At 37.3% G+C, this 26,137-nt stretch overlaps 1 protein-coding gene across 1 annotated transcript in view; it reads left to right on the top strand.

Moving 5' to 3' along the window:
- Nucleotides 1–26,137, top strand: part of GABRB1 (gamma-aminobutyric acid type A receptor subunit beta1) — a 304,528-nt gene that overhangs the window by 269,300 nt on the left and 9,091 nt on the right. The window contains exons 6-8 of the mRNA XM_054688064.1: nucleotides 7,326–7,463; nucleotides 7,581–7,733; nucleotides 12,082–12,326. Of these exons, the coding sequence (XP_054544039.1) occupies nucleotides 7,326–7,463; nucleotides 7,581–7,733; nucleotides 12,082–12,326 (536 nt within the window). The remainder of the gene's footprint in view (nucleotides 1–7,325; nucleotides 7,464–7,580; nucleotides 7,734–12,081; nucleotides 12,327–26,137) is intronic.

Genomic DNA, 26,137 nt, shown 5'->3' on the forward strand with positions numbered 1-26,137 from the left:
GAGGCTGGTCATCAGGAGCTTCGGCCACCATGTTGACTCTAGCAACACTCAAACCAGAAATCCTGATTCCAGAGCCTTCCATACTTCATGAGCTGCACCAGCAAAAGAAGTACCCCAAATACAACTTCTGACATCTCTTAACTCTGTCTAATCCAAGGCATCTAAATCATATCCACAACCTTAGTCTCAAGAGAATCTAGAAAAACTGTTTTTAGTTTAGTTTTCTGAAGGAGATTTGAACACAAATCTAAAGGAAGTCCATCCACACAGGCCTTGCCATGGAAGAATTAAAAAAGGAATTTGTGGTTAAATATATAACATATTAAATGACATCTGCAAGAGGACTGGAGCCATGTCAGTTTTATTCACCACCAGCACTTTTCTACCGCCTGACACAATGCACTTGAAAAATATCTACTTAGTGAATAAGTAGAAACATGTACATAGGTTAGTGACTGGTTGTCAAGTAAATGTCAATAGCTCAGAGCCGGAAATCTGATGGAAAGCAAGAATGTAATATTCTACAAACTTTCATTGGATGTTGACTCTATGCTGAGAACTCAGGATATATGCAGACACTGAAGTACAAAAATGAATGAGAACTAATCTCTGACTTCAAGGAGCTCAAAACCTAGTGGGAGACAGACAAACCAAATAAAATTTAATATGGATCTGTGCAGAGAGTTGAGCTGATAAAAATAGATTGGGAGCAGGAAACACCTTGCCTGGTGACCTCGGGTATTCGTTTCCCTTCCCTCCTTTCTACACTCAGTTGTTCTCTTCTGCACTCAGTTTTACATTTTGCATACTGAAATATGAAGAGCCTGTAGTGTCTAGAAAGACAGATTAGGTTGGTAGGTAGGTAGGTAGACAGATTTTCAACTTGCTCTATAAGTTCAGTTCTTTTGCTAAAAATGAGTTTCTTATTCAACAACTTTTATGCAGGGATCATAGTTTTCCACTGACATCATCCCACCTTCATGTTTTGCCCCCTACATGTTATCCCCTCTGCCAGGCAGACTTGCACCACCCATCTGGCCAAATCCTCTGTAAAAATATCTTTAACTCCCTTAGTTCAATAACTTGCTCAGACTGTTGTTAGACCATGAGGTCCTGAAAAGCAGGACCAAGTCTAACCCACCACATATTCTTTGTACCTAGAAAATTGCTTGAAAATATATATATATATATATATATATATATATATATATAAATATGTTGGAATCTTGTATATGGTTCTATTGAGCTACCTTGCCAGTTTCAAGGTGATGGTGTTCTATGCTTCAGCAGGAGGCCTGGTGGATAGAGAGATGAGAGAGGTTAGATACAGACAAGCTGTCCATGGCAGGGGAGAAGAGTCATGAAGACCTCATGCTAGAGCACTCAGGAAGGGAAGTGAGCAAGCAGATGTTCTGATCAGCACCTCTGAAGTTCAACAGAAACTGTGTTCAATCAGCCCTGTTTTTACTGCCTACTAGAAAGAGGCCACCCAGGAGCTCAGAGCTAATGAGGTCAAAATCTGTAGGTGAATCCAGGCCCAGATTGGGACAAGAAGAAAGGTTTGTATTCAGGTTTTGATCTATATATATTGTGTGTCTCTCCAAAGAGATCTCTAGATACTGGGTTTAAGAACTTCCTAACAAATACTTACAGTTCAAATATTCTATGTTGCTATCTAAAAAGCAAAACCATGTACAGTCTAGCTCGAAATTAGAAGGTCATCTATTCACTTGTGAAATGTGAGTAGCTTAACAAGAACCTGAATGAATGACCACCCACTCAAATAAAGGTGAGAAAAGATGATATGGTAGTCTAATGCCCACTTCTAGTAAAGTCACACAAAAAGAGAGTTTTAAATTTGGATTATATTATCTTGGTTCCTTAAATGCTTCTTTCTTTTTAACTCGACCCTAATGGATCCCAAGTTCTTCATTTGTAAGATGGAGGAATGACCATAGTGTTAGCCTATCCTTGCCAGATTTTAAAAAACTAATTGACCTTGTTGGGGAGGAAGCTAATCTTCCTCTACCCCTCTAGGTCTATAGGCTGAAAAATAATAACATTGACACAAGAGAAATTAGCAAAAGACAAACCTGAATTGCATGTGTGAGCAGTTCAAGCAATATGAATCCCTCTTCTGGTCATTCCAGTGAAATTATGTACTCTATAGAAATGAGGCAGTAAGTTTAGGAGGGAAAAATAGCACAAAGAACTTTGCAATTTAAAGAAAAAAGAATTTTGCAGGGTTTATCCATAGTTGCATCAGGAAACAGATCTTGCAAGCCCAAATCTGGGGTGATCAGATTGTAAATTTGTCTCCTTCCTCTAGGACAACCACAGAGATGTCCTGGTGTGGGGGAGATAGGTAATCAGACAAAATGTCATTCTTGGATCTTCTGTCTCCCAACTTCTCCCAATTCAGAATAATCAGTATGCCATGTAAGCAATCTTGGGTCAGTAAGTTTTGATCCCAACACATTCATTTTGATGCCATCTATCTTCCAAAAAAGTTTACTTCTCTGGCCATTCATCCCCTGAATGAATATTGATTGTCAAGATACATAAAAGGTATGTGGGAGAAATTTCTCCAAGCCTTCTCCCAATTATTTATCTCATGAGCGGTGAGGTGAATTTTTTAATTGATCTGATATTGTGTAGATAAAAAGGCATTTTACTGGCTCTGAAGAGAGCCAGGTCTGGATGGTTCTGGAAGCTCATATCCTCTCCTAGCTGATAGCAGACTTAGCAGGTCTGAGTTAATGCCATAGAAGCACAGGCTGGTCCCAGATGCTGAGTCCTTAAGGCTGCACCGTTGTGACCAGGCCACCTCCTCTACCAGGACTTGTCACTGCCACATAATCATATAGTCAACTACACATATCTGCCCCATTCTCTAAAAAACTACAGCATTACAAGGCAGGGCCCCGTTCTACTACAGTGTTGGCCATTGTCTGCCTACCCCTGACAGACCTGTACTGTGGGAAAATGAGAATCTGGAACATAATTTCTACTTCATTATCTTTCTGCTAGTAAATATTTCCAGAATAAGCTCCATTCTGTCTTCTCCATTCACACTGGTGGTGTGTTTTTGACACCTCATTCCTCACATGTAGAAAATGCACAGAACTCTAGGATGGGCTTGATTTTAATTTAATTTTTAGTTAATATATTGACATGATTCAAATTTTAATACTAAAATGTATATATGAATATATTAAATAAGCCAATATTTAAATGTAATATTAAAAAGTGAAAATTTTCTTCCCATACTTAGCATTTATCTACCTTGTTCTTGCCAATGGAAATAATTGTTATTAGTCTTCCTGAGTTTTGTTTCATATATGTATGTGTGTGTGTGTGTGTATACAAGTATATTTTGGTTTTTCCCATATTTTTCACACACATTAGCATGTTGCATATAATCTTATTCTAAACTTTGGGTTTTGTTTCTTGTGTTGTTTTTTTCATTAAGAGTAGCTCTGGAGAGCTGTTCATATTAGATCTTAGAACTCCCTCGTTTCTTTTATAACTCTATAGCAGTACATGAAGTATGCCCTAGTTTAGTTAACTGCTCCTCTTTTGAGGGACATTTATATTGCTAAAATATTTTGCTGTTAGAAATGCTATACTGAATGATCTTGTATACAGACTGCACAACTGTGCAATTCAATCTACTGAACAAATTTCTAGAACAGGAGTTTTTTGTGTCAAAGTGTATATGCATTTATACTTTTGATAGATAAAGCCAAATTGCATTCCAGATGGGTTGTACTGCATTATACTCTCAATAGGAACATATGAGTCTCTGCTTGTCCACATGCTCAGTAATACTATATATTATCAATTCAGGGATATTTGCCAAGTTCTGAGACCAAAAAATGCTATTTTGATAGAGTTTTAATTTTCATTAGCCTTTCTCTCATTATGATTGAGATTGTTCATATCCTTTTCCCATTTTGCAATCTGGTTTTGGTTCTTTTATTTATGGGAGTTTTTTTATATATTAGAGAAATTAGCAATAAAAATCTGCATTCTACACTGCAGTTACTTTTGATTTTCTATTTGTTTTTGATTTGCTTAGGGTGGTTTGTCACAATTTTGTTAATGTGATCAAATGTGTCTTTTTTTTTTGTGATGTCTGAATTGTGTATTATATAGTTAGAAAGGGTTCCTTATATGAAAAAATGTTCAACATCCCTTATAATCAGGGAAATGCAAATCAAAACCACACTGAGTTACCACTTTACACCAGTGAGAATGGCACATGTCAAAAAAACAAGCAACAACAAATGTTGGCGAGGATGTGATGAAAAAGGAACTCTCCTATATTGCTGGTGGGGGTGCAAACTGATCCAGCCACTATGGAAAGCTGTCTGGAGGTTCTTCAGTCTATTAAAAATGGAGCTACCATACGACCCAGCGATTCCACTACTAGGGATCTACCCAAAGGACACAAAAACATTGATTTAAAAAAACACCTGTACCCCTATGTTTATTGTAGCACTATTTACAATAGGTAAAAACTGGAAACAACCCAAAGGCCCAAAAATAGATGACTGGATCAAGAAGATGTGGTGTATATATACAAAATGGAATATTATTCAGCAATCAAAAAAGATAAACTCATGCCATTCACAGCAACATGGATGGAGCTAGAAGGAATTATGTTCAGTGAAATAAGCCAGAAGGAAAAAGAGAAAAATTGGATGATTTCACTTATAGCAGGAATATAGGGGAACCAAATAAGACATCAGTGTAAAAAAATAGTAACAGTACAAAACACAACAAAGCAAAAACAGACAATTATAAACCAGAGACATCCTGCAGGGGAGGAGGAGGGAGAGGGATGAGAGGGAGGGAGGGAGGAGCACAGGGGACTGAGGTGATGGTGCACGGGTGCCTTGGGGAAGGAAACTCTATTGGGAACTACACCTGAGGGGGTGGGGGGAAGCAAATATTGTTTAAAAAATGAACAATGATGTAAAAAATAAAAATTAAAATTAAAAATAATATAAAAAGTTCCTATCTTAAAACAAAAAGAAAGGGCCTCCCCGGTGGCGCAGTGGTTGAGCACTGGGTTGCGAAGGTGCCCGCGGCCTCTGCGGCGCCAGTTTGATCCCCGGCTGCTCCACAGCCACCAGAGGAGGGTGCCACATGGTGCGCAGACCTCTCCTGCTGCCCGCTGCTCCCCTCAGCAGTGTACTTCGGTCCTTCTGCCTGCTCTGCTCCCGGCTCTGGCTCTGGTGAGTTCTCTCACCCTCCCGCGCTTCTGACTGTACCCAGTGCATGTATAAACAAAACAAACAAATAAATAAATAAATAAAATGCCTCTATAAAAAAAAAAAGAATTAAAAAAAAACAAAAAGAAGAAGAAAGGGCTTGTGATATGATGTGGCATGAATTATAGTTTCAAACTGTTTTTCCAGTATCCTTTCTTTTTCTTTATAATTTATTAAACTATCTCTTCCTTGATTATTTGAAGTGCTGCTTCTATCATATATTAAATTCCTCTCTCGTTTCACTTTGGTTCTGAATTTTCTACTGTAGTCTATTGACCTTGCTGTCCATACCAGGCTAGAATCACACTGCTGTCATTTTTTAGGCTTTATTACATGTCTTATTACCTGGTAGGACTACTTCTACCTTACCTTCCTTATTTTTTAGAGCTTTCTTGGATATTTTGATTTGACTTGTTTATTTTATTCATTTATTTTGTTTATTTTAACTGCAGAATCTTTTGCAAATATTTCTGCCAGACTCTAATTCACCTCATTGTCTTGAGTTGAAAGTTTTTAATAAATTCTCAAAGAGATGTTAACTGTTACTGTCTTACAAAGCCATAACCAGTGCCGATTAGTTTCATGTAGACCATTTTAAGGCCACTTAATGGTCTCACAGCCTCTCAGACACTGGGAATTAAATCTGGAAGTAAATATCTCCTATGCCTTCACATTAGAGAATATAAAATGAGTTACCGTATATAGAAGATAGCCCCTTTGAAGAAAGGGCAAGTTTTTGATCTTAGAAGGAGATGGTTTTAAGAAAAACATAATAGAATAAATTGAAATGTATTATAATAAATAATTACCTCTAGAATGGCAAAAGAACCAAATATAAAACAATTGTCAGTTTGATGAGTTAAGAATAAAAATTCAAAAACAGCTTTTTGAAGAGAAGTTAAAAATAAGTTAAAGCAATAAAGTTGACAGTTTTATCTCCCCTAAAAAAAAAAGAAAAAGAAAGACTAGCTTAAGAGTTCTTAGTTCTTGCAGTGACATGTTGATGGTTATCCTTTGGCACTTGGCATTCAACTTCTAAATTTTAAATATATATTCTTTTTTATCTCTTGAAATAATGTCACTGCTTTAATCAAAAGTAGGTCAGCATAGTGTCTACTACATTATATGGTTACCTTCGAAACACAAGGCCTAGTAATTCTAATTGAAAAAAAGATTTGATGTTTTTTATTTGAAGTGAATATAAATAGAAAGTGAAGTGAGAAATATCTTTGTCTCGAGTAGATAGAAAGACAAATATAGCCTGTTTTAAATGATTTTTAGATTTTTAAATATATCCATACGTCCCTTTTATTTTAGTTACTTTTATGTATGAACATCACCCAGCTAAACCACTGGCAAGTGGGAGAAGTGGAAGGAAAAAATAGACTTCAGGCTAGATCTTTCTATGCATTCTACAGTCCTCTACATGTTTCACTTAAATTAACTAAACCTCACCTTTGTAAGTATTATGGTATAAAGTATTATTAAGAATTAATATAGTTCCAAGAATTTAATCAAAGTGTATAAATAGAAGCTTGCCTATTTTCTACAACTTTATTTTTATATGTGCTGTTCATTTAATAGATCTGCACAAATTTGGCCCTTCATCATGCTCTATTCTTTTACCTTTTCTATTCCCCCTTTAGCAAATACTCACTCAATTATTTCTTGTTGCTGTTCCAGTACTGTTAAATAATGCTCAGTCAAAATCTATACCCAGGCACCTGACATCCAGCCATCTCTCAGCCTAACCAAAGAGCACAGAGTTGTTGACACAATGAAAATAAATATGCAGCAACAATGTCAAATATCACTGAATGATCCCAGAGATTAGGCCCACAAAAGCCAGAGGTAGTCATCTTTCCAAAACAGCCACAACAACCCAGCAGCATAGCACTCAGCATGACATCTATACGCCATCCTAACTGAAAGCACATCATTACCATCACATGTTGAGAATTACCTCTCCAACTTCCAGACTGTCTGCAAAATGAATTTCTACATCAACTAAATTTTATTTAACTGTGCTGTATTTCTTGGTTTCAGATGGCTATACCACTGATGACATTGAGTTTTACTGGAATGGAGGAGAGGGAGCAGTAACTGGAGTTAATAAAATTGAGCTTCCTCAGTTTTCAATTGTCGACTACAAGATGGTATCCAAGAAAGTGGAGTTCACAACAGGTGAGGTTGTTTCCCTAAACATAAACTAAGCACACTGTGAAATAAAGAAGATCATTACAACTAAATGATGATCTGATTTGATTTTTTTTCTTTTTCTTTTCTTTTTTTTAAATTCAGGGGCATATCCACGACTGTCACTAAGTTTTCGTCTGAAAAGGAACATTGGTTACTTCATTTTGCAAACTTACATGCCTTCCACTCTGATTACAATTCTGTCCTGGGTGTCCTTTTGGATCAACTATGATGCATCTGCAGCCAGAGTCGCACTAGGTAATGCATTCCCAGCAGAGAGCTGGTGGGATTTAGTTTCAAACAACCAACCAATGGTAGGAATTATAGGCAAGGGCTTCTCTCGTACAAATTAAAGAATGATAATTACATAGAGTGCTTGAAAATAAACACATCTAAACCAGAATGAATGTGTTATGATATAATATCATTTTAGCATTTTACAAAAAAAAAATCTTGTAATATGTTTAATACTCCAAGTAAATGCTTAATGGAGTATAATTTTAAATTCTTACTACACTAATTTCTGCTAACTTTGTGATGATTGCCTCTTTGGTTCCTCTTTTGTAATAATAATGAAGAATATTTACAATGAATTATTCACAAATGAATGTGGAGGAAGCTAACCCTTGTGACTATTAATAAATTATGTCAATTGTTGGGAACTACTACCTTTCAAATATTAACCAAAGTTAAATCATTTTGATGTGAGTCCCCCTTAAATGGAGCTTATTGCACTGAATAAGGCACAGCAAATTCATCAGTTATATTAATGATCTGTAACCAGGACAGAATAAAAATGGCTTCCTTCCTGGGGGAACTAAACTCGGAATTAATCTTGCTGTGGTTGAGTAATTGCTGCAAGCTGAAAGGCTATATCTGAGACTTTAAAGTGTTCCCTGGGAAGTTAGAATCTGTAAGGTCTGCTTGATGAATTTAAGCTTATGTGGGTCTGACTGATTACTCCATCCTAAAACCATTTCAGTTATCACATTCTAAGGTTTATTTACTTATGCACATAGACACACACACACACAGTATCATTTCTGGTTAGCTAAGATACATATACCTCTTCTCTTCTAAGATTACCAGCCTGTGTTAGGTGAGCTGATCAGCATACCCTTTCATCTCTACAACCTATTTCTATCACCTGAGAACACAGATAGGCTCAAAAAGTTGAATACTGGCATCCCATATCAACCTTTGAGCATTTACTTACTAAGGAAAGTAAACAATAACTATCATATCATACACAGTACCTGCATGTTTTATTTGAATGTGAGCATGAACATGTGTATATGGGTGAAGAAAAAATCATTGGATGATGTCCACAGATTTCAGTCTCATCAGTTGTGGTTCTCTTTATACTGCTATCCTCAAGACGTAGAAGCAGAAATGCAGCTTGTGGATTTGTAAATGAAATGTTTGTTTCCACCAAAAACATTAGCTAGCGTTATGGTGACTAAAATTTAAATTTTTATTCAAAGAAATAGGAGTATGGATGATATTTTGCTAGTGTGTGCAACCCATGGGCACCATGGACCCCCCAAAATGGGGTGCCTGGTCAAAAACAGGATCCTGCCACTTGCTCTGTAAAGACAGGCATGCTCTTAGTGTGAAAGATCTTTAATGTAATCTGTGTGCATAGAGAGAAGAAAAAGGATATTCTAAATAAAGCACACACAATCAAATAGGGTCAGCCTGAAGCAGGGTCATTGAGGCCTTAAGGTTTGCAAAGCCTAAAGTCCCTTCTGTGGGCCTCTTCTGGGGGTCTTGGGGCTAAGTCTCAGTGCTATCACCACTATGGCCTGAATTTGATCCCCGGCCAGGGAGTAAACCCACATATAGCACAGCAGACCTCTCCTGTCTCACCAGCTGCTCTCTGCTGCTCCCTGCTGCTCCCCTCAGCAGTGTATCTCAGTAGATCTGCCTGTTCTGATGCTCACTCTGTTTCTGGTGAATCCTCTCACCACTCATATCTCTGTCCTATACCCCAGTTCTTCTATGCAAATAAATAAATAAATAAAGTACCTTCTGGCAGGGAACCACAGGACAGGGATTCTGAAGCAGGTCCCAGAGAGTTGGAACAGGAGATACCTCATCAATAGAATGGCTGCTTGTCATCCTTCCCACTGTCATCCTCTCCACGTGTCTGTCAACCACGTGTCTCTTCCAATCCTGGCCAGAGATCGAACTCAGGCCAGCGTGGTCAGCTGTTGCAGTGACAACTCTGTCTCTCCTCCAAGTGTCCTTCCCAGCAGTATCAGAGTGCAACCCGGCCGCAGAAGCAAGAACTCTCTTTTCTGAGCCCACCTGCTTTCTGTGTTTTATAGCTTCACCTGGTTGCTCACTCCGCCCTCATTCCCAGTAGCTAGCTCCAAGTCAGCTGCATGTGGGTGGGGATGGGGAACATGGTCCCTCCCCTAACAATTCCATGTTAATCCAGCACATTCAATTTCAGCCCTGACTTTAACTCTTTTTTTTATGGCTTCCCACTTTATCTGTCCTCCTATAAGCTGAATAGTCAAATCAGGAAAACTATCAAGTATTATCTGATTGCCAAATTAGTACCAAATGATTTTTTTTTTTGCCTTCATTATTTAGCTTCCATTCCATTTTCTAGCTTTCCTGTGTTTTTAAAATCCATGTGATACTTCCTATCTACCTTTTAAGGATCTCCATCAAGTTTCAGATTTCTCTGCTTTTATTTTATTTTATTTATTTATTTATTTATTTATTTATTTATTTATTTATTTATTTTTGTGGGACCCTCCCCGGCGGCTGCGGGCAACCTCTCAGCCAAGTGCTCAACCGCTGCACCACCAGGGGAGGCTTTCTGCTTTTATTTTAAATGCCTTTAACACCTCCTTGTTTTTTTGCCCTAGGTGGTGATCTACATCAAAATAACTAATCTTAGAGTTGAGGTTTTCTCAGCTTTAAAATGGGAATAATATGTTCTATCACTCGGCAGACTGATTATGACAACCATATTAGATAATTCATAACTGTAAAGTCTAAAACTGTAAGACACTATATACAAATGTTTAATAGCATTACAGCACAAACTACAAGGGATTCCAGCTTCTTTCTCAATTTCTTTTTTTTTTTAAATGGTTTGATATCTTTTTTTTTTAAGCAGAGATTTTTTTTTTTTAAAGATTTATTTATTTATTTATACAAGCACTGGGTACAGTCAGAAGCGCGGGAGGGTGAGAGAATTCGCCAGAGCCAGAGCAGAGAGCAGAGCAGGCAGAAGGACCGAAGTACACTGCTGAGGGGAGCAGAGGGCGGCAGGAGAGGTCTGCGCGCCATGTGGGACCCTCGCCGGCGGCCAGGGATTGAACCGGCGCTCAAGAGGCTGTGGGCAGCTTCGCAGCCCAGCGCTCAACCGCTGTGCCACCAGGGGAGGCCCCTTTCTCAAATTCTTGATTTTTCCAATCCCCATCACTAACCACCACTGTCATTAACACAAAATAACAGAGTCACACAAATATTATATTATTAAGAATGTTATAGTTAACAAAGTAGATAAGGCAGAGTCTTCCTCTTTTTTCTTTTTTTTTTTTAAGATTTTATTTATTTATTTTTGTGTAGAAGAACTGGGTATTGGCCAGAGGTGTGGGGGTGTTAGAGGATTCACCAAAGACAGAGAGGGTAGCAGGTGATTTTACTGAAATACACTGCTAAAGGGAATAGCGGGCGAGACAGGAGAGGTCTGCTGCACTGTATGTGAGTTAGCTCCCTGGCCAGAGATCGAACTCAGGCCAGCGTGGTCACAATGACCACGCTGAGACTTAACCCCTAGGTCATCAGGAGGCCCAGATAAGGTAGAATCTTCTTTTTAAGAGCTTTCAGTCTTAAACTTCTTTAATGAATCCAAAGTTAAACTTTTTAGGAAGCCTTTTTCCTGACTCAAGGGAATGAATTCATTCTAGTCTCTGGAAACAAGACATTGCAGGTAATACTTGAAGAAAAAAACAACAAAGCAACAAGACCATAGTATATGTAAAAAATACCTGTCAGATACTTGATGTAAGTCATAAATTATCTTAATTTCTTATTCTCTTGATGTTGTCTTATTCTCTTGATGTATTATTATATTTAAAAACAATACTGACTTTGTGAACTCGGTACATTATAGATTTAGATTCGTACAATGAATCCTCAAATTAGTAACCACCTTTGAGCTTGATAGTGCTTGCTGTGGGGATTAGTATCACAAGGACAGATTTAGTAGAAAGATATGGGAGATGCTGAGAAAAGGAAGAAGAAATATGTGGCATGTACAAGAAAGAGGGAATATGACTGTAGCAATAGATATTATCAAAAAAGATTTTTATTTAGCTTCCTATTTACTTTTTCTTTGTGCATTATTTTTAAATGGTTTTCAACCCGCTATGAAAGGGATATACTATTTTATCATTTGATCATAGATTACATAGAGTCTGCAGCTTTGTCTTTCAAAATACCTGTCCTTTTTGCATAGTGGTTTGTCATGTCACTGCCATAATTCTGAGGTACCAATAAGGAAATGGCATCTGTCTTCTCAGTCTTAAGAAGAACAAATTGAAAACTGCCCTTGGCTAAGCTGAGTCTCTCTGCTCCACAGGAATCACCACGGTGCTGACAATGACAACCATCAGCACACACCTCAGGGAGACACTGCCAAAGATCCCTTATGTCAAAGCAATTGACATTTACCTGATGGGTTGCTTTGTGTTTGTGTTCCTGGCTCTGCTGGAATATGCTTTTGTAAATTACATCTTCTTTGGAAAAGGCCCTCAGAAAAAGGGAGCTGGCAAACAAGACCAGAATGCCAATGAGAAGAACAAACTGGAGATGAATAAAGTCCAGGTAATATATTACATATTCCTAACAATTTTCTTCCAATGTTTATGAGCACCAGGGCTCTCATAGCGGGAAAAAAATTAGAAAATATTAATTTATCTTTAATTAGGCTTAAACAACCCTTCATTGTGCTTACTTGAGAACTGAGGATTAAAGAAGTTAGGTTGAAGATCACACAGATTAATATCATACCTGGCCCTAGAACATGACCCCAGTCCATTATTCTTCATACAAAGCTGCATAGTTGAACCAGAGACACTTTTTGGGGGTGGGGCGGGAGGGGAGGGATTGGGGTCAGAATGGGGCATTTGCAATTGTATGGGGGAATATAAAAATAAAATTTATTATTTAAATTAAAAAAAAAACAAAGCTGCATAGTTATAAAACTGTATGAAAAGGAACAATGCCAGTTAAGCTTGATGAATAAATGAGAACAAAGTGAATAAGCTCATTACTCAGGTAGAAATGAGGTAATCTAGCACAATGGGTACAACCACAGACAAATTCAAACTCCCTGGGTTTGAAACCCCAGTTCTGCCACTTCCATGTCCATGCTTTATTGCTTCAGTTAATCAACCTGTTTAACTCTTGTCTAAACTCTGTTCTCAATGTTGTCACCCACAAAATAGAGATTAGTATAGCATTCCTACCTCACAGAGTTGTTATGAGTGATAAATAAGTTTTGCTTAATTCTGGAATTTGGAACAATGCCTTGAACATATTAAGTACTCCATAACTATTAGCTATTATTATTACATATACAACATTGTTAACATTTATCTTTTTTTCCCCATTGGTAGATATTATTACCTGTGGTATCATTAGATGTAATTAAATTATAATTAATGATCAATTTATTTTTTTAAAATACCTCTGTAACCTCCAATTCAATGCCATTTTTACTTAAGTCAACTTAAAATTATATACATTGAAATACTGTATTTACAGCAAATAAATATTTACTGCAGTTTTCAGATGGCTCACAGAAACAATTTGAATACTCATTTAGACACTTTTCTAAGCATTTGGGTTAGTTACTGTGGTGAAAAAGACTAAGTCCCTTGCCCTCATGTAGCTCAGGTTCTAATGTAGAAATACAGTCAATAAGCACACAAAAATTATGATAATTTTAGAATATAGTAAGTGCTGTGAAAGAAAGTAAAATAGAGTAATGGGCAAGAGAATGATTTGGGTCAAATCCTAGGGAACAGGAAACATTGATTAGATGATCAGGAAGATCTTTCTGAGAAATTACTTTTTGATTTGAGAGCTAAGTGATGATAATCAACTAACCATGCTGTGTCCATTCTAGGCAAAGAACACAGTCACATCTTTTCCATTGCCATCCTGATCTCAGTTACCTTCTAAATCTACTGGCTGGTCCTCTGCATAGGTTGAAATGAGGTTAATTTATATATCATGTAGGAAACCCTACATAAATAATCATACATAAATAGGTTCTCTGGTAGGAAAATTTAGAAAATGTGAATTAGATAGACACCCAAAGATAGGAAGAATTTAGGAAGATAAAGAGGAGATAACAAAGTCTTTTATTTGACTAGAAAAGCAGTATTCTCTTGAGAGAGTAATTAAATGAAAAGGTCAAACGAGCTGAAGTCAACTTGTTTTTGGTATAAGATTATAAAACAAATGTTACCAACTCTGTGGATGTTTGCTTTTATTCCACACCAGAATATCATAGAACTTTTCTAAGGTGCTAAGGGACAAATGAAGGCAAGAGGGAAGCCTCATATGATAAATCATGTCAACATAAATAATTGTATATCTCTCTGAAGCAGAGAATTGTTAATGGCTAATAAATTAGTAAAATATTCACATTTAACTGATCTTCATTTTAAAAGCTTGTGCATAAACAGAAGACTTAATTTGATCTCAAATCAGGAAACATATCAGGTAAATTGACATTTTTATTTTAATTCAAAGAGAAAGCATAAAAAAAACTCCTCAATCATCAGAAAAAGAAAGACTTAAAGGACGAAAACGTATTACTATCCATGGAAAGCTATACTTGGAATTCCTCAAACCCTTTTCACAGAAAAAAAATTGCCAAAATTCAAATGCAAATCATGTTAAGACAGTAGTTTGTATCAGACTAACTCTCCTATAGATTAAACATTATAAACCCCAAATAAAATTTTTTAAGCATCTGATTGAAGACATGGAAGAGTAACTAAGAAGCAAAAACTAGATGAGAACCAACCCTCAAGTGAAGGAAATGACACAAAATGAAATTTGTGTTTATATCACTTTACCCAGTCTGGGGAATGTGTGACTGCAGAATTTGGGGTGGGGGGGGGTAGGAAAAGCAGTTTTGTTGGTCTGATAAATCAGGGTATGAAGTTTGATACTTTCAGAGTTTCTGGCAATTTCAGAAAGAATAAGACACAAGGGAAACTCAAAATCTGCACATAAACTTCTCATGAATCCTTAGCTGATCCCTGAACAGCAAATGAACAGATAAAATACCAAGAAGTTCAGAAGGGAAAGCAGCTGAAAGGAATAAATAAACAGATTTCAGCTCTTATCCGCCATATGGTAGTCAGAGTTTGGAGTTTGAATCCAGACTCTCTAAATGGCTGGGTTCAAAAGAATCATACCTGGGGAGCACAGAGTAAATCATAAAAATAAAGGTTTCCCTTTGGGAATTTGAATCAGATTCGAGGCAACAGGGAAATGTGACCAGGTGAACAGGAAAATATCTCTGAGAAATTACCATTTGTTCTGAGACCAAAGTGATGAGAAGGGGAAAACTAAGATAGACTTACCCCAGCAACAAATAGATCCAAGTCTCTACACATTCTAATTTAATCTGTTTGTAATTTAACTGCCTGCTAACAAATCCAACATTTTTAAGGGAAGATAAAAGCATCCCACATCTCTACACTGCATCATCAAAATATCCAGCACATAATAAAAAATTTATTAAACATGAGAAGAAACAAGAAAACATGTCAATTGTCCAGAGGAAAAAAATTCAACAGAAAAGACCTGCCAAAATCTCAGAGGTTGACTTAAGATATGAGTATAGTATTAATAATTATTATAATTGATATATTATAAATCATATATCAAATGTATTAATTGTAATGCATTAATTAATAATTAATATATCAAATTACTATAGTCACTAAATTAGATCTATTAAATAATTAAATCAGTATATTATAATTAATATAATCAGGAAAATATAATCAGAAATAAAATATTCTATAATGAGTAAATGGTTAAACAAACTGTGGTAATTCATACCATAAAATACTAGCCTAATAAAAAGTAGTGACTATTAATACATGCAACACTTGGATAAATCTCAAAGGCATTATGCTGAGTAAAAAAATCAATCTTAAAAGACTACATACTCTATGATTCCATTTAGAAAGTACTTAAAATAACAAAATTGTGGAAATGGAGGACAGACAGGTGGTTAGCAGGAGTTAGTGATAGTGGCTTTGGAGGTTTCGGGAAGAAGGAAGACATAGGAGTGACTTACCATGAAGGGACAGCATGAAGGAGACCTTTGCTATAGTTAAAGAACTTTGTTATCCTGATGGCAGTGGTGATTATGAGAATCTACACGTGGAATATCATTTCATAGAATAATATACACTGTACACTAATGTCAATTTCCTGGTGTGGGTATTATATAAGAGTTATATAAATGCTTTCAGTGGGAAGAATTTGTGAAGGGTACACAATCCCTTCTGTTCTATCTTTGCACCTTTCTAGGAATTTATAATAATTTCAAAATAAAAAGTTTTTTGAAAAATCATAGGAAAAGACTAATATAATGTATGAAGAGATGTGAAGTCTCAGAGAGTTGAGACTATAAAAAAGAACTGGTGTAAATCAAAGAATTAAAAAATCCATTAACTAGGTGGGCGGAGCAACATGGCGGCGAGGAGACGCTGCGAGTAAGATCTCCCATTAAAAAAAGTTAATAGGGAGGAAAAGCGGCAGGTCCCAGTGAGAACTGGGACACGGAAGATAAACGGACGACTCCAGCAAACTGCCCGAAGAAGAAAGTTGCCATAAAAGAGGACGAGAAGGGAGGGAAGCGCAGAACCCTGCTCCCCTCCCCCGCCCACAGAGGCAGCACTCTCCGACCCGCAGAGAGGAGGAAACAACAAACCAAAACGGCCAACAAGAAAAACGGACACAGCAAGCGGGACTGTGAGTGGAAAGGAACTATTGCAGCCACCACACCCCGTGAACGGGAGCTGAGGCGAACCCTGCAGGATCCGCTGCGGAGGTGAGCTCCAGGCGCCATTAAAGAGAGCCCCGCCCCCCAGGAGGAGACCAGCCCCAGCACACAGCCCCGGCCGCCCGGCTGCTTGAAACTGACAGATGACTCCTGGAAGAACCAGAGGGGAACAGAGAAGCCCACCCAAGATGCCGGCCAGTCCCAACAACACAGTGTCCCAACGCATACGGCAAATTAGAAAACAGACAGTAGGGAGGAGAAGAACCACACGCAACCTAGCAACTCTCCAGAGAAAAAGCACACCACAAAAAGAAAGCCAGCCCCCAGATTGCAAAGACAATAACTTGGAAGAATTTCTGAGCCTTCCAGAAAGAGAATTTAAAATTGCCGTGATTAAAAAACTGACAGAAGTCATAAAGGAAAATAATGATAAGGGAAAAATAATCAACGATCAGAAGAATGCAATTGAGTCCCTAGAGAGGGAAAACAATGGTCAGAAGAAAGAAATTGAGTCCCTAAAGAGGGAAGTAAAAGAAATGCAGGAGATCAAAGAATTAATGGAAGAACTAAAGAATTCTGGGAAAAGCAATGAAAGCAGAATAGATGAAATGGAAGAACGAATAAGTAATCTTGAAGACACAGAAATAAAAAGAACCAAAACAGAAAAGGAAAGAGAAGTACGAAGGAAAAAGAACGAAGAAAGACTTCGGGAACTATCTGACTCCATGAGGAAAGGAAATATAAGAGTTATAGGAATACCAGAAGGAGAGGAGAGAGATGTAGGAACAGAGAAAATATTCAAAGAGATAATTGAAGAGAACTTCCCAAATGTGAAGAAGGAGCTGAAAATTGATATACAAGAAGCAAGAAGAACACCAAACTTCCACGACGAAAGGAAAAATACAGCAAGACACATAATAGTAAAGCTCCCAAGAATCCAGGACAAGGAAAAAATAATGAAGCTGGCAAGAGGGAAGAAACAGATAACATTCAAAGGAAAACCAATCAGGCTGACATCAGACTTCTCCGAAGAAACACTACGGGCAAGGAGAGAGTGGAGGGACATAGTCAACAGACTCCAAGAAAACAGATGCCAACCAAGAATACTCTATCCCGCAAAGCTCTCCTTCCTCTTTGAAGAAAGAATATGGACCTTCCCAGACAAACAGAAACTCCGGAATTCCATTGCAACTAAACCCCCACTCCAAAAAATACTACAAGGAGTCCTAAAGCCAGAACCTCAGAGGGACGAATAACAATGAAAGAAGGCCAAAAAAAAAAAAAAAAAGTTATTAAAAGAATAAATAAATAAAATAAAAGGAAAGACAAACACAATGGCAAATACAGATGTTAACATATCAATATTAACTCTAAATGTAAATGGACTAAACTCTTCAATAAAAAGACACAGAGTGGCAGCCTGGATTAAGAAACAAAACCCAACCTTTTGCTGTCTCCAGGAAACACATTTAGCTACAAAAGATAAAAATAGGCTCAAAGTTAAAGGATGGAAAACAATCCTACAAGCAAATGGACCAAAAAAGAAAGCAGGAACAGCTATACTTATATCAGATAAAACAGATTTCAAACTCAAAAAGATAAAAAGAGACCCCAATGGTCACTACATTATGATCAAGGGGACAATACTTCAAGAAGAAATAACACTCATTAACATATACTCACCAAACGAAGGAGCACCAAAATATATCAGACAACTGTTGTCCTCTCTGAAAACAGACATCAGAGAAAACACATACGTAGTGGGAGACTTCAACACACCACTATCAACAATGGATAGATCAACAAGACAAAAAATAAGTAAAGAAACCAAAGCTCTAAATAAGGACCTAGAGCAATTAGGCTTAACAGACATCTATAGAACACTAAACCCCAAAAAAACGGAGTACACATTTTTCTCAAGCGCACATGGATCATTCTCCAGGATCGATCACATACTGGGGCACAAGACAAACATCAACAGATACACCAAGATTGAAATCATATCAACCATCTTTTCTGACCATGAAGGCATCAAACTAGAAATAAACCATAAAAAGAAGGCAAGGAACTTTCCTACCTCATGGAGATTAAAAACCACACTACTGGAAGACCATTGGACTAATGAGGAGATCAAAGAAGAAATTAAAAAATTTTTTGAATTGAACGACAAGGAGGACACTAATATCCTAAATGTATGGGATGCAGCAAAAGCAGTAATAAGAGGAAAATATATAGCAATAGAAGCTCACATCAAGAAACAAGAAAGAACGCAAAGAAATAACCTCATCTCGAAGCTCAAAGATCTAGAAAAAGAACAACAAAAAAACCCCAAAACCAGTAGAAGAAAAGAAATAATAAAAACCAAAGCAGAAATAAATGAAATTGAAACTAAAAAAACAATCCAAAAGATCAATGAAACCAAGAGCTGGTTTTTTGAAAAAATCAATAAAATAGACAAACCCCTAGCCAGGCTCACAAAGGAAAAAAGGGAGAAAGCACAAATAAACAGGATCATCAATGAAAGAGGAGAAATCACAACGGACACAGCAGAAATCAAAAGAATAATCAGTAACTACTATGAACAGTTATATGGAAACAAGTTTAACAATCTAGAGGAGATGGACAAATTCCTACAACTCTACAATCACCCAAAGCTAGATAAAGAAGAAATAGAACACCTAAACAGACCAATTACAATTAGCGAAATTGAAATGGTAATAAAAAACCTCCCCAAAAACAAAAGCCCAGGACCTGATGGATTTACAAATGAATTCTACCAAACATTCAGAGACGAATTAGTGCCTATCCTTCACAAACTCTTCCAAAAAATTGAGAAGGAAGGGACAATACCAAACACGTTTTATGAAGCCAACATTACACTAATACCAAAACCGAACAAGGACAACACAAAAAAGGAAAACTACAGGCCAATCTCCCTAATGAACACTGATGCAAAAATCCTCAATAAAATTTTAGCTATCAGAATCCAACAATGTATCCATAAGATAATTCACCACGACCAAGTTGGGTTCATTCCAGGGGCACAAGGATGGTTTAACATCCGAAAATCAATCAACGTTATCCAACACATCAACAAAAAGAAATATAAAAACCATATGATAATATCAATAGATGCTGAGAAAGCTTTCGACAAAGTGCAACACCCATTCATGATAAAAGCCCTTGAAATTCTGGGGATACAAGGAACATACCTCAACATCATAAAGGCCATCTATGACAAGCCAACAGCCAGTATCATTCTCAATGGTGAAAAGCTGAAAGCAATTCCATTAAGATCTGGAACAAGACAAGGATGTCCACTCTCACCATTGCTTTTCAATATAATACTGGAAGTCCTAGCCAGGGCAATAAGACAAGAGAAAGACATCCAAGGAATCCAAATAGGAAAAGAAGAAGTCAAACTATCACTATTTGCAGACGATATGATATTATACATAGAGAACCCCAAAAACTCCACAGAAAAGCTAATTCAACTCATCAATCAGTTCAGTAAAGTGGCAGGATACAAAATCAACACGCAAAAGTCAGTAGCCTTCCTATACACAAACAATAAATCTGAAGAAGAAGAAATCAAAAAGACCATCCCTTTTGTTATTGAAACAAAAAAAATCAAATATTTGGGAATAAATCTAACAAAAGAGGTAAAGGACCTATACAAAGAAAACTATAAAACACTGTTAAAAGAAATAGAAGAAGACACAAAGAAATGGAGAGACATCCCCTGCTCATGGATTGGAAGAATAAACATTATTAAAATGGCCATCCTACCAAAAGCAATATACAGATTCAATGCTATTCCAATCAAAATTTCAATGTCATTCTTCAAAGAAATAGAACAATTATTGATGAAATTCATATGGAATCACCAAAAACCCCGAATAGCCAAAGCTCTCCTGAAAAAAAAAGAAGGGAATGGAGGCATCAGACTCCCAGACTTCAAACTATACTACAAAGCCATAATCATCAAAACTGCATGGTATTGGAACAAGAACAGACATACAGACCAATGGAATCGAATAGAAAATCCAGAAATAAACCCACAGATTTATGGTCAACTAATCTTTGACAAAGGAGCAAAGAATATGCATTGGAGCAAAGAAAGTTTGTTCAATAAATGGTGCTGGGAAAACTGGGTCGCTACATGCAAAAGAATGAAGCTTGACCACCACCTCACACCATACACAAAAATCAACTCAAAATGGATTAAAGAACTAGACATAAGACCTGAAACCATAAAATATATAGAAGGAAATATAGGCGAAACACTACGTGATATGCACATCAAAGACATCTTTACAGACACATCACCCAAAGCAGTGATAGTGAAGGCAAAGATAAACAGCTGGGACTACATCAAATTAAAGAGCTTTTGCACAGCAAAAGAGACAATAACAAAAACAAAGAGAAACCCCACCAACTGGGAGAACATTTTTGCACCCAACACTAATGATAAAGGACTGATCACAAAAATCTGCAAAGAGCTGATGAGACTCAACAACAACAAAGAAAATAATCCAGTCAAAAAATGGGCAGAAGAGCTTAAAAGAAACATCTCTGAAGAGGAAATGCAAATGGCCAACAGGCATATGAAAAAATGTTCAACATCACTTGTCATCAGGGAAATGCAAATCAAAACTACCATGAGATACCATCTTACACCAGTGAGAATGGCACATATTAAAAAAACTAGCAACAACAAACGTTGGCGAGGGTGTGGAGAAAAAGGAACTCTTCTGCACTGTTGGTGGGAGTGCAAACTGGTCCAACCACTGTGGAAAGCTGTATGGAGATTTCTGGACCTACTAAACATAGAGCTTCCATATGATCCAGCAATTCCACTCCTAGGTATTTACCCAAAGGACACAGAAACATCAATTCCAAAGAACACCTGCACCCCTATGTTTATAGCGGCACTGTTTACAATAGCTAAGCTTTGGAAACAACCCAAATGCCCAAAAATAGATGACTGGATCAAGAAGATGTGGTACATATATACCATGGAATATTACTCAGCATTCAAAAAAGATAAACACATGCAATTTGCAGCAACATGGATGGCGCTGGAAGGGATCATGCTCAGCGAAATAAGCCAAAAAGAAAAAGAAAAATACCGGATGGTCTCACTCATAGCAGGAATCTAGAAAACTTAAATAAGGGACCAGGAAAATGAATAACTATAAGAAAGTGAAAATCAAAATCAACAAAAAACTATGAACCAGAGACACTTTTAGGGGGGCAGGGGTGGGAGGGGAGGGATTGGGGTCAGAATGGGGGGGCTGCAATTGTATGGGGAATATAACAATAAAATTTATTAAAAAAAAAAAAAAATCCATTAACTAGATTAGCATCAAATTCTATACAAGAGAAGAAAATATTAGCAGAATTAAAGGTATTCTGACCTCTCAATTTTTCCATTACACCAGCTTTTACTATAAATGCTATAAGTTCATTGATGTCTTAGTGATACTCCCACTGTTGGTTTAGATTTGGTGCCCTAGCTATGCTTTTCCCCATACAACAGTGTTTGTCCATACAACAGTGAGTTTATTTGTGTAATTATATTTTTAACATCCATCACTCATTAGCTTGTAAGCCTCCCAAGGACAGGCACCAGTCTTTTGTCTATTGTGTTTATTATCTTTCCTCGCTGGCTAGAATAGAAGAATTCCAAATAAGTGCTTGCTCAATGAATGCATGCTAGAGAGACCGCCATTCATAATGAGTCCTTAGATATCACACAAGGCAGTGAGCTCTAAGTCATAATGTTTTATCAAAGTCTTATATATTGGTAATAAGTAAGGAAAGACAATCTATAGACCACTTTAGCTTTCCCCCCAGACTTTCTTAATGTTTATATCATTTTAATTTTTAACACTTTTTAAATCACGTTTTATAACAACCTGTGCTATTCTTCCTGATTCACTGTGCCATATAAAATTTGATGGATATAATCTTCAAAGGAGTATTTTAGCTAAAACTTTAAATTCCTTAATATTTACAAGTAATAATAATTGAGGATCTCAGAAACTTATTATTCTTGCAGCTGCATAGGTTTTCTATTCCTAATTTCCTTGCCTCTTCTAAAACCAGGGAGATCAGATCCTCTGGCCCATGTACACCTCCAGCAGCTAAGTATGATTTTTAAACATCTTGATATTTGGAAATGTTACCCTCTGGTTAAATTTTTTAAAAAAATAGAAAATGACCCTTGATTTTTCCCTTTAATATAATGGTTGGATAATTCCCCCTTCCTTTTTTGATGCTTATGAAGAGTTGGAGTCAAACGGCCTGTGTGCTCTGGTGCCAGACCATTTTCATTTGAGGGATCCCTGATGTTTGCCTTGGTGCCGTGGTGCATAAAGGGGCATTGTCCACTTATGACATATTATATTTGATAGTCTTGCCTGGGAAGTCATGTGAAGGAGTATCTGTTCTCTAGCTACAGAAGTGCTTACTTTGTCTTGATTTATAGTTCCACCAGCTGCATTGAAGTATCTCTTTAGTCGAGTACAGATGCTGTATCCAGACGTTAGGATAGTTTCAACCTCCAAAGTGATAAAGTCTGTAGATTCATGAACCCCTCCGGCATCATTTGAAGCTAGAGATGCAGTTAGAGTTTTGAAAGATAGATTTTACACTATGATTAGGTTGTAAGTAAGCTACATCTGGGCCGCTTTTATATGAACCTGGAACTTAAATGGTTATATCTGCTACCCGTAATGCCTCCCCATTTGCAAATAGATCTAACTCAGATGCAATGATTGCATGGGCAGCCTGTGATCAGTCTATATCATGGGGAGCACAGGCAGAATCTCCCAAAGATTCGTACCAAATGTGCACTTGCAGCCTTAACAGGTTGCAAAAATTAGAATCTTCCCCTTCAGAATCAAGTAAAGGTGCTATAATCTGGCCTCTTCTCTCCCACCTTGACTCTCTGCAGTGAATACACAACTCACCTACATTTTCTCATGTACATGTTGAGACAACTTTCTAAATGTTAATCAGCCCTGTGTTGTGAATAAATCCAGGATACAACATGCATGGAAAGATACACAGCTCTATCCTTAAGTTCAACTTGGAAAGCTACATTTATAAGCCATACCTGTTCCCATGTCACTGCCTCATCCTCAGACCAGCTGTGACACTGTCCTCAGTCTCTGATGAAACCTTAACCATTCTCACTTAGGGTCTTGGATTCTAGAGGAATCGAGGCAGGACCTTTGAATTTTAAAGATGCTCTGTATTGACAATCCATGTCCTCAAACCCCTGCCCAAATCTGACTTGGTTCATTTTTTTTTTTTCTTTATCCAAACTGGTGTTTATTACTCAATATGTATGTGTAGATTTAATTTATTTTTACACAGGGAGAAAATATCCAAATCAAAAATTCATTATTTATACTTCTTATAAAAAGGAAGTCTGACATTTGTGGGTTTTCTTTTAACAGGGACACACCTACCCGAACAGGGTTGACTGAATTTTTCTGGTGGTCTCCGCTTATGATTGGTTCATATTTCCTTTAGCATTGGTTAAATCCTGTTTAATCTCCAGAAGTCTGTTTTTTTTCCAGGAATCTTAACATCTCAATCTCACATTTAGTGTCCATTTTCTTCTATATCCAAACAGCTAGAATTCTTTTGTGAATGAGAAAGAAATATAAATTATTTAACTGACTTAAGAAAGGCAATGAATTGTGAGCCTATTGCACTAAATCATATACAGTGTTATAAATCAATGTTACTTCAATAGGAAAAATAAAGAAGAAAGGTAGGAGCGGGATTTTTTTGCCTGTACAATGGAAAGGTCCAAGCATAGTTCTAGTTTCATGGTTATGTCAAGTTCAAACAATGTTATTAGAGAACCTCTCTTTCCACACATTTTTCTTTTTTTTTTTTAAAGATTTATTTATTTATACCAGCACTGGGTACAATCAGAAGCGTGGGAGGGTGAGAGAATTCACCAGAGCCAGAGCGGGGAACAGAACAGGCAGACTGACTAAGCACACTGCTGAGGGGAGCAGCGGGCGCAGCAGGAGAGGTCTGCGAGCCATGTGGAACCCTCCCCGGCGGCCCGGGATCGAACCGGCACTGCAGAGACTGCAGGCAGCTTCGCAGCCCAGCGCTCAACCACTGCACCACCAGGGGAGGCCCTCTCTTTCTACACTTAATCCTGCTTTCCTTTTGATTTTTTTTTTCCCTTTTGAGTATTGACTTTATTCTCAGTAGCCCCTTCCTTGTGATGGCCCCAGAGCACCAAGTTTACAGTGCCAAGTCTCTATGCAACCCTAGTCCAAAAATGCTTTCTTAAACCCAAATGTTCCAACACCAACAAAAAAGTCCTAGGAGTCAGTCTTTTTTGGAGCAACTTTTGTCCTGTCCTCATGCAGAACTCAATCCTTCTGACCAGAAAGATATTGACACACTGAGCACTCAAGTCTCCATTACTTGCCTGACTCTGGGAACCTAGAAGATGCATCAGACCCACCTCAACATGCACCAAGGATAATTAGGGAAATGTTCTTAGAGGAAGGTCAAATGAAACCAGACAGGTCAAAGCAGCAGGTCAGACACATCAGCAACAACTCACTCTCTCCCTAAAAAACTTAATGTGGGATCCAAGACACACTGTGATCTCCTGTTTTCCTTTCTTCTTCATTTCTCCTCCCCTTACCCTTCAAGCCTACTCTTCATTCCATAGTTAAAACTCAGAGCTTTCCCAAATTGTCATGTGTTCACTCTCTGCAGCCTTTGCTTGGCTTGATCCCAAAAGTTTACATATTGGCTGACTTCTCTTGTTCCTCAGGTTGGGTTGGTCCTCTTATACTTTTCTACAGCAATCTATAGTTGCTTCTTTTTTTAACTTAATACTTAATGACTTCATACTATATGAACACACTCTATGCATGTTGATATGGTCAGCAATGAATAAAACAGAAGCTTATATTTGGATGGGAAAGACAGACAATGAACATCACACACATCCATATATCACACACAGAGTAAACATCACACAAACACATATAATGCCACGTAATAATAAATGCTACAAAGTGAAACAAACTAGGCATTGAATGCAGCTATGGTAGCTTCCATCATTGGTGTTTCAGTGCCTCTCACAGAACCTAGCATAAATCAAGGATTTAAATGCTTTTTTAAAGCAATTAATGAACTAATGAATTAATTACACAATCACAGGTATGCTCTTAGAAGTGCTGTGTAATTGAGAGCTTTTTCCTACTATGTTCCTATGGTTAAAACACACACACGTACACACAAATTTTAAGCCTTTCCCAGTGAAAAACATTTGGTACCTTTCAAAATTAAAATATATATATATAATATAATATAATAAATATTTTCTAATGGAGGATATTCATTTTGATTAGAGTAACAGTATGTGTGTGTTGGGGGGGGGCGGTGATAGATTGCTTTCACCCTGTGTTGACACCTTAAGTGGTTTTCTCCAGCAGTCCCTTTCTCCTGAAATCCCTATATTAGAATCTAAGCTGATTGATAACTCCACCTTGCCTTTGGTTCTTAATCTTTGTCCAGTCAAGAATAATGAGGCAGGGAG

Source organism: Talpa occidentalis, unplaced genomic scaffold (assembly GCF_014898055.3).
Source record: "Talpa occidentalis isolate TD23 unplaced genomic scaffold, MPIMG_talOcc4v2.1 talOcc4.6, whole genome shotgun sequence".
NCBI lineage: Eukaryota > Metazoa > Chordata > Mammalia > Eulipotyphla > Talpidae > Talpa > Talpa occidentalis.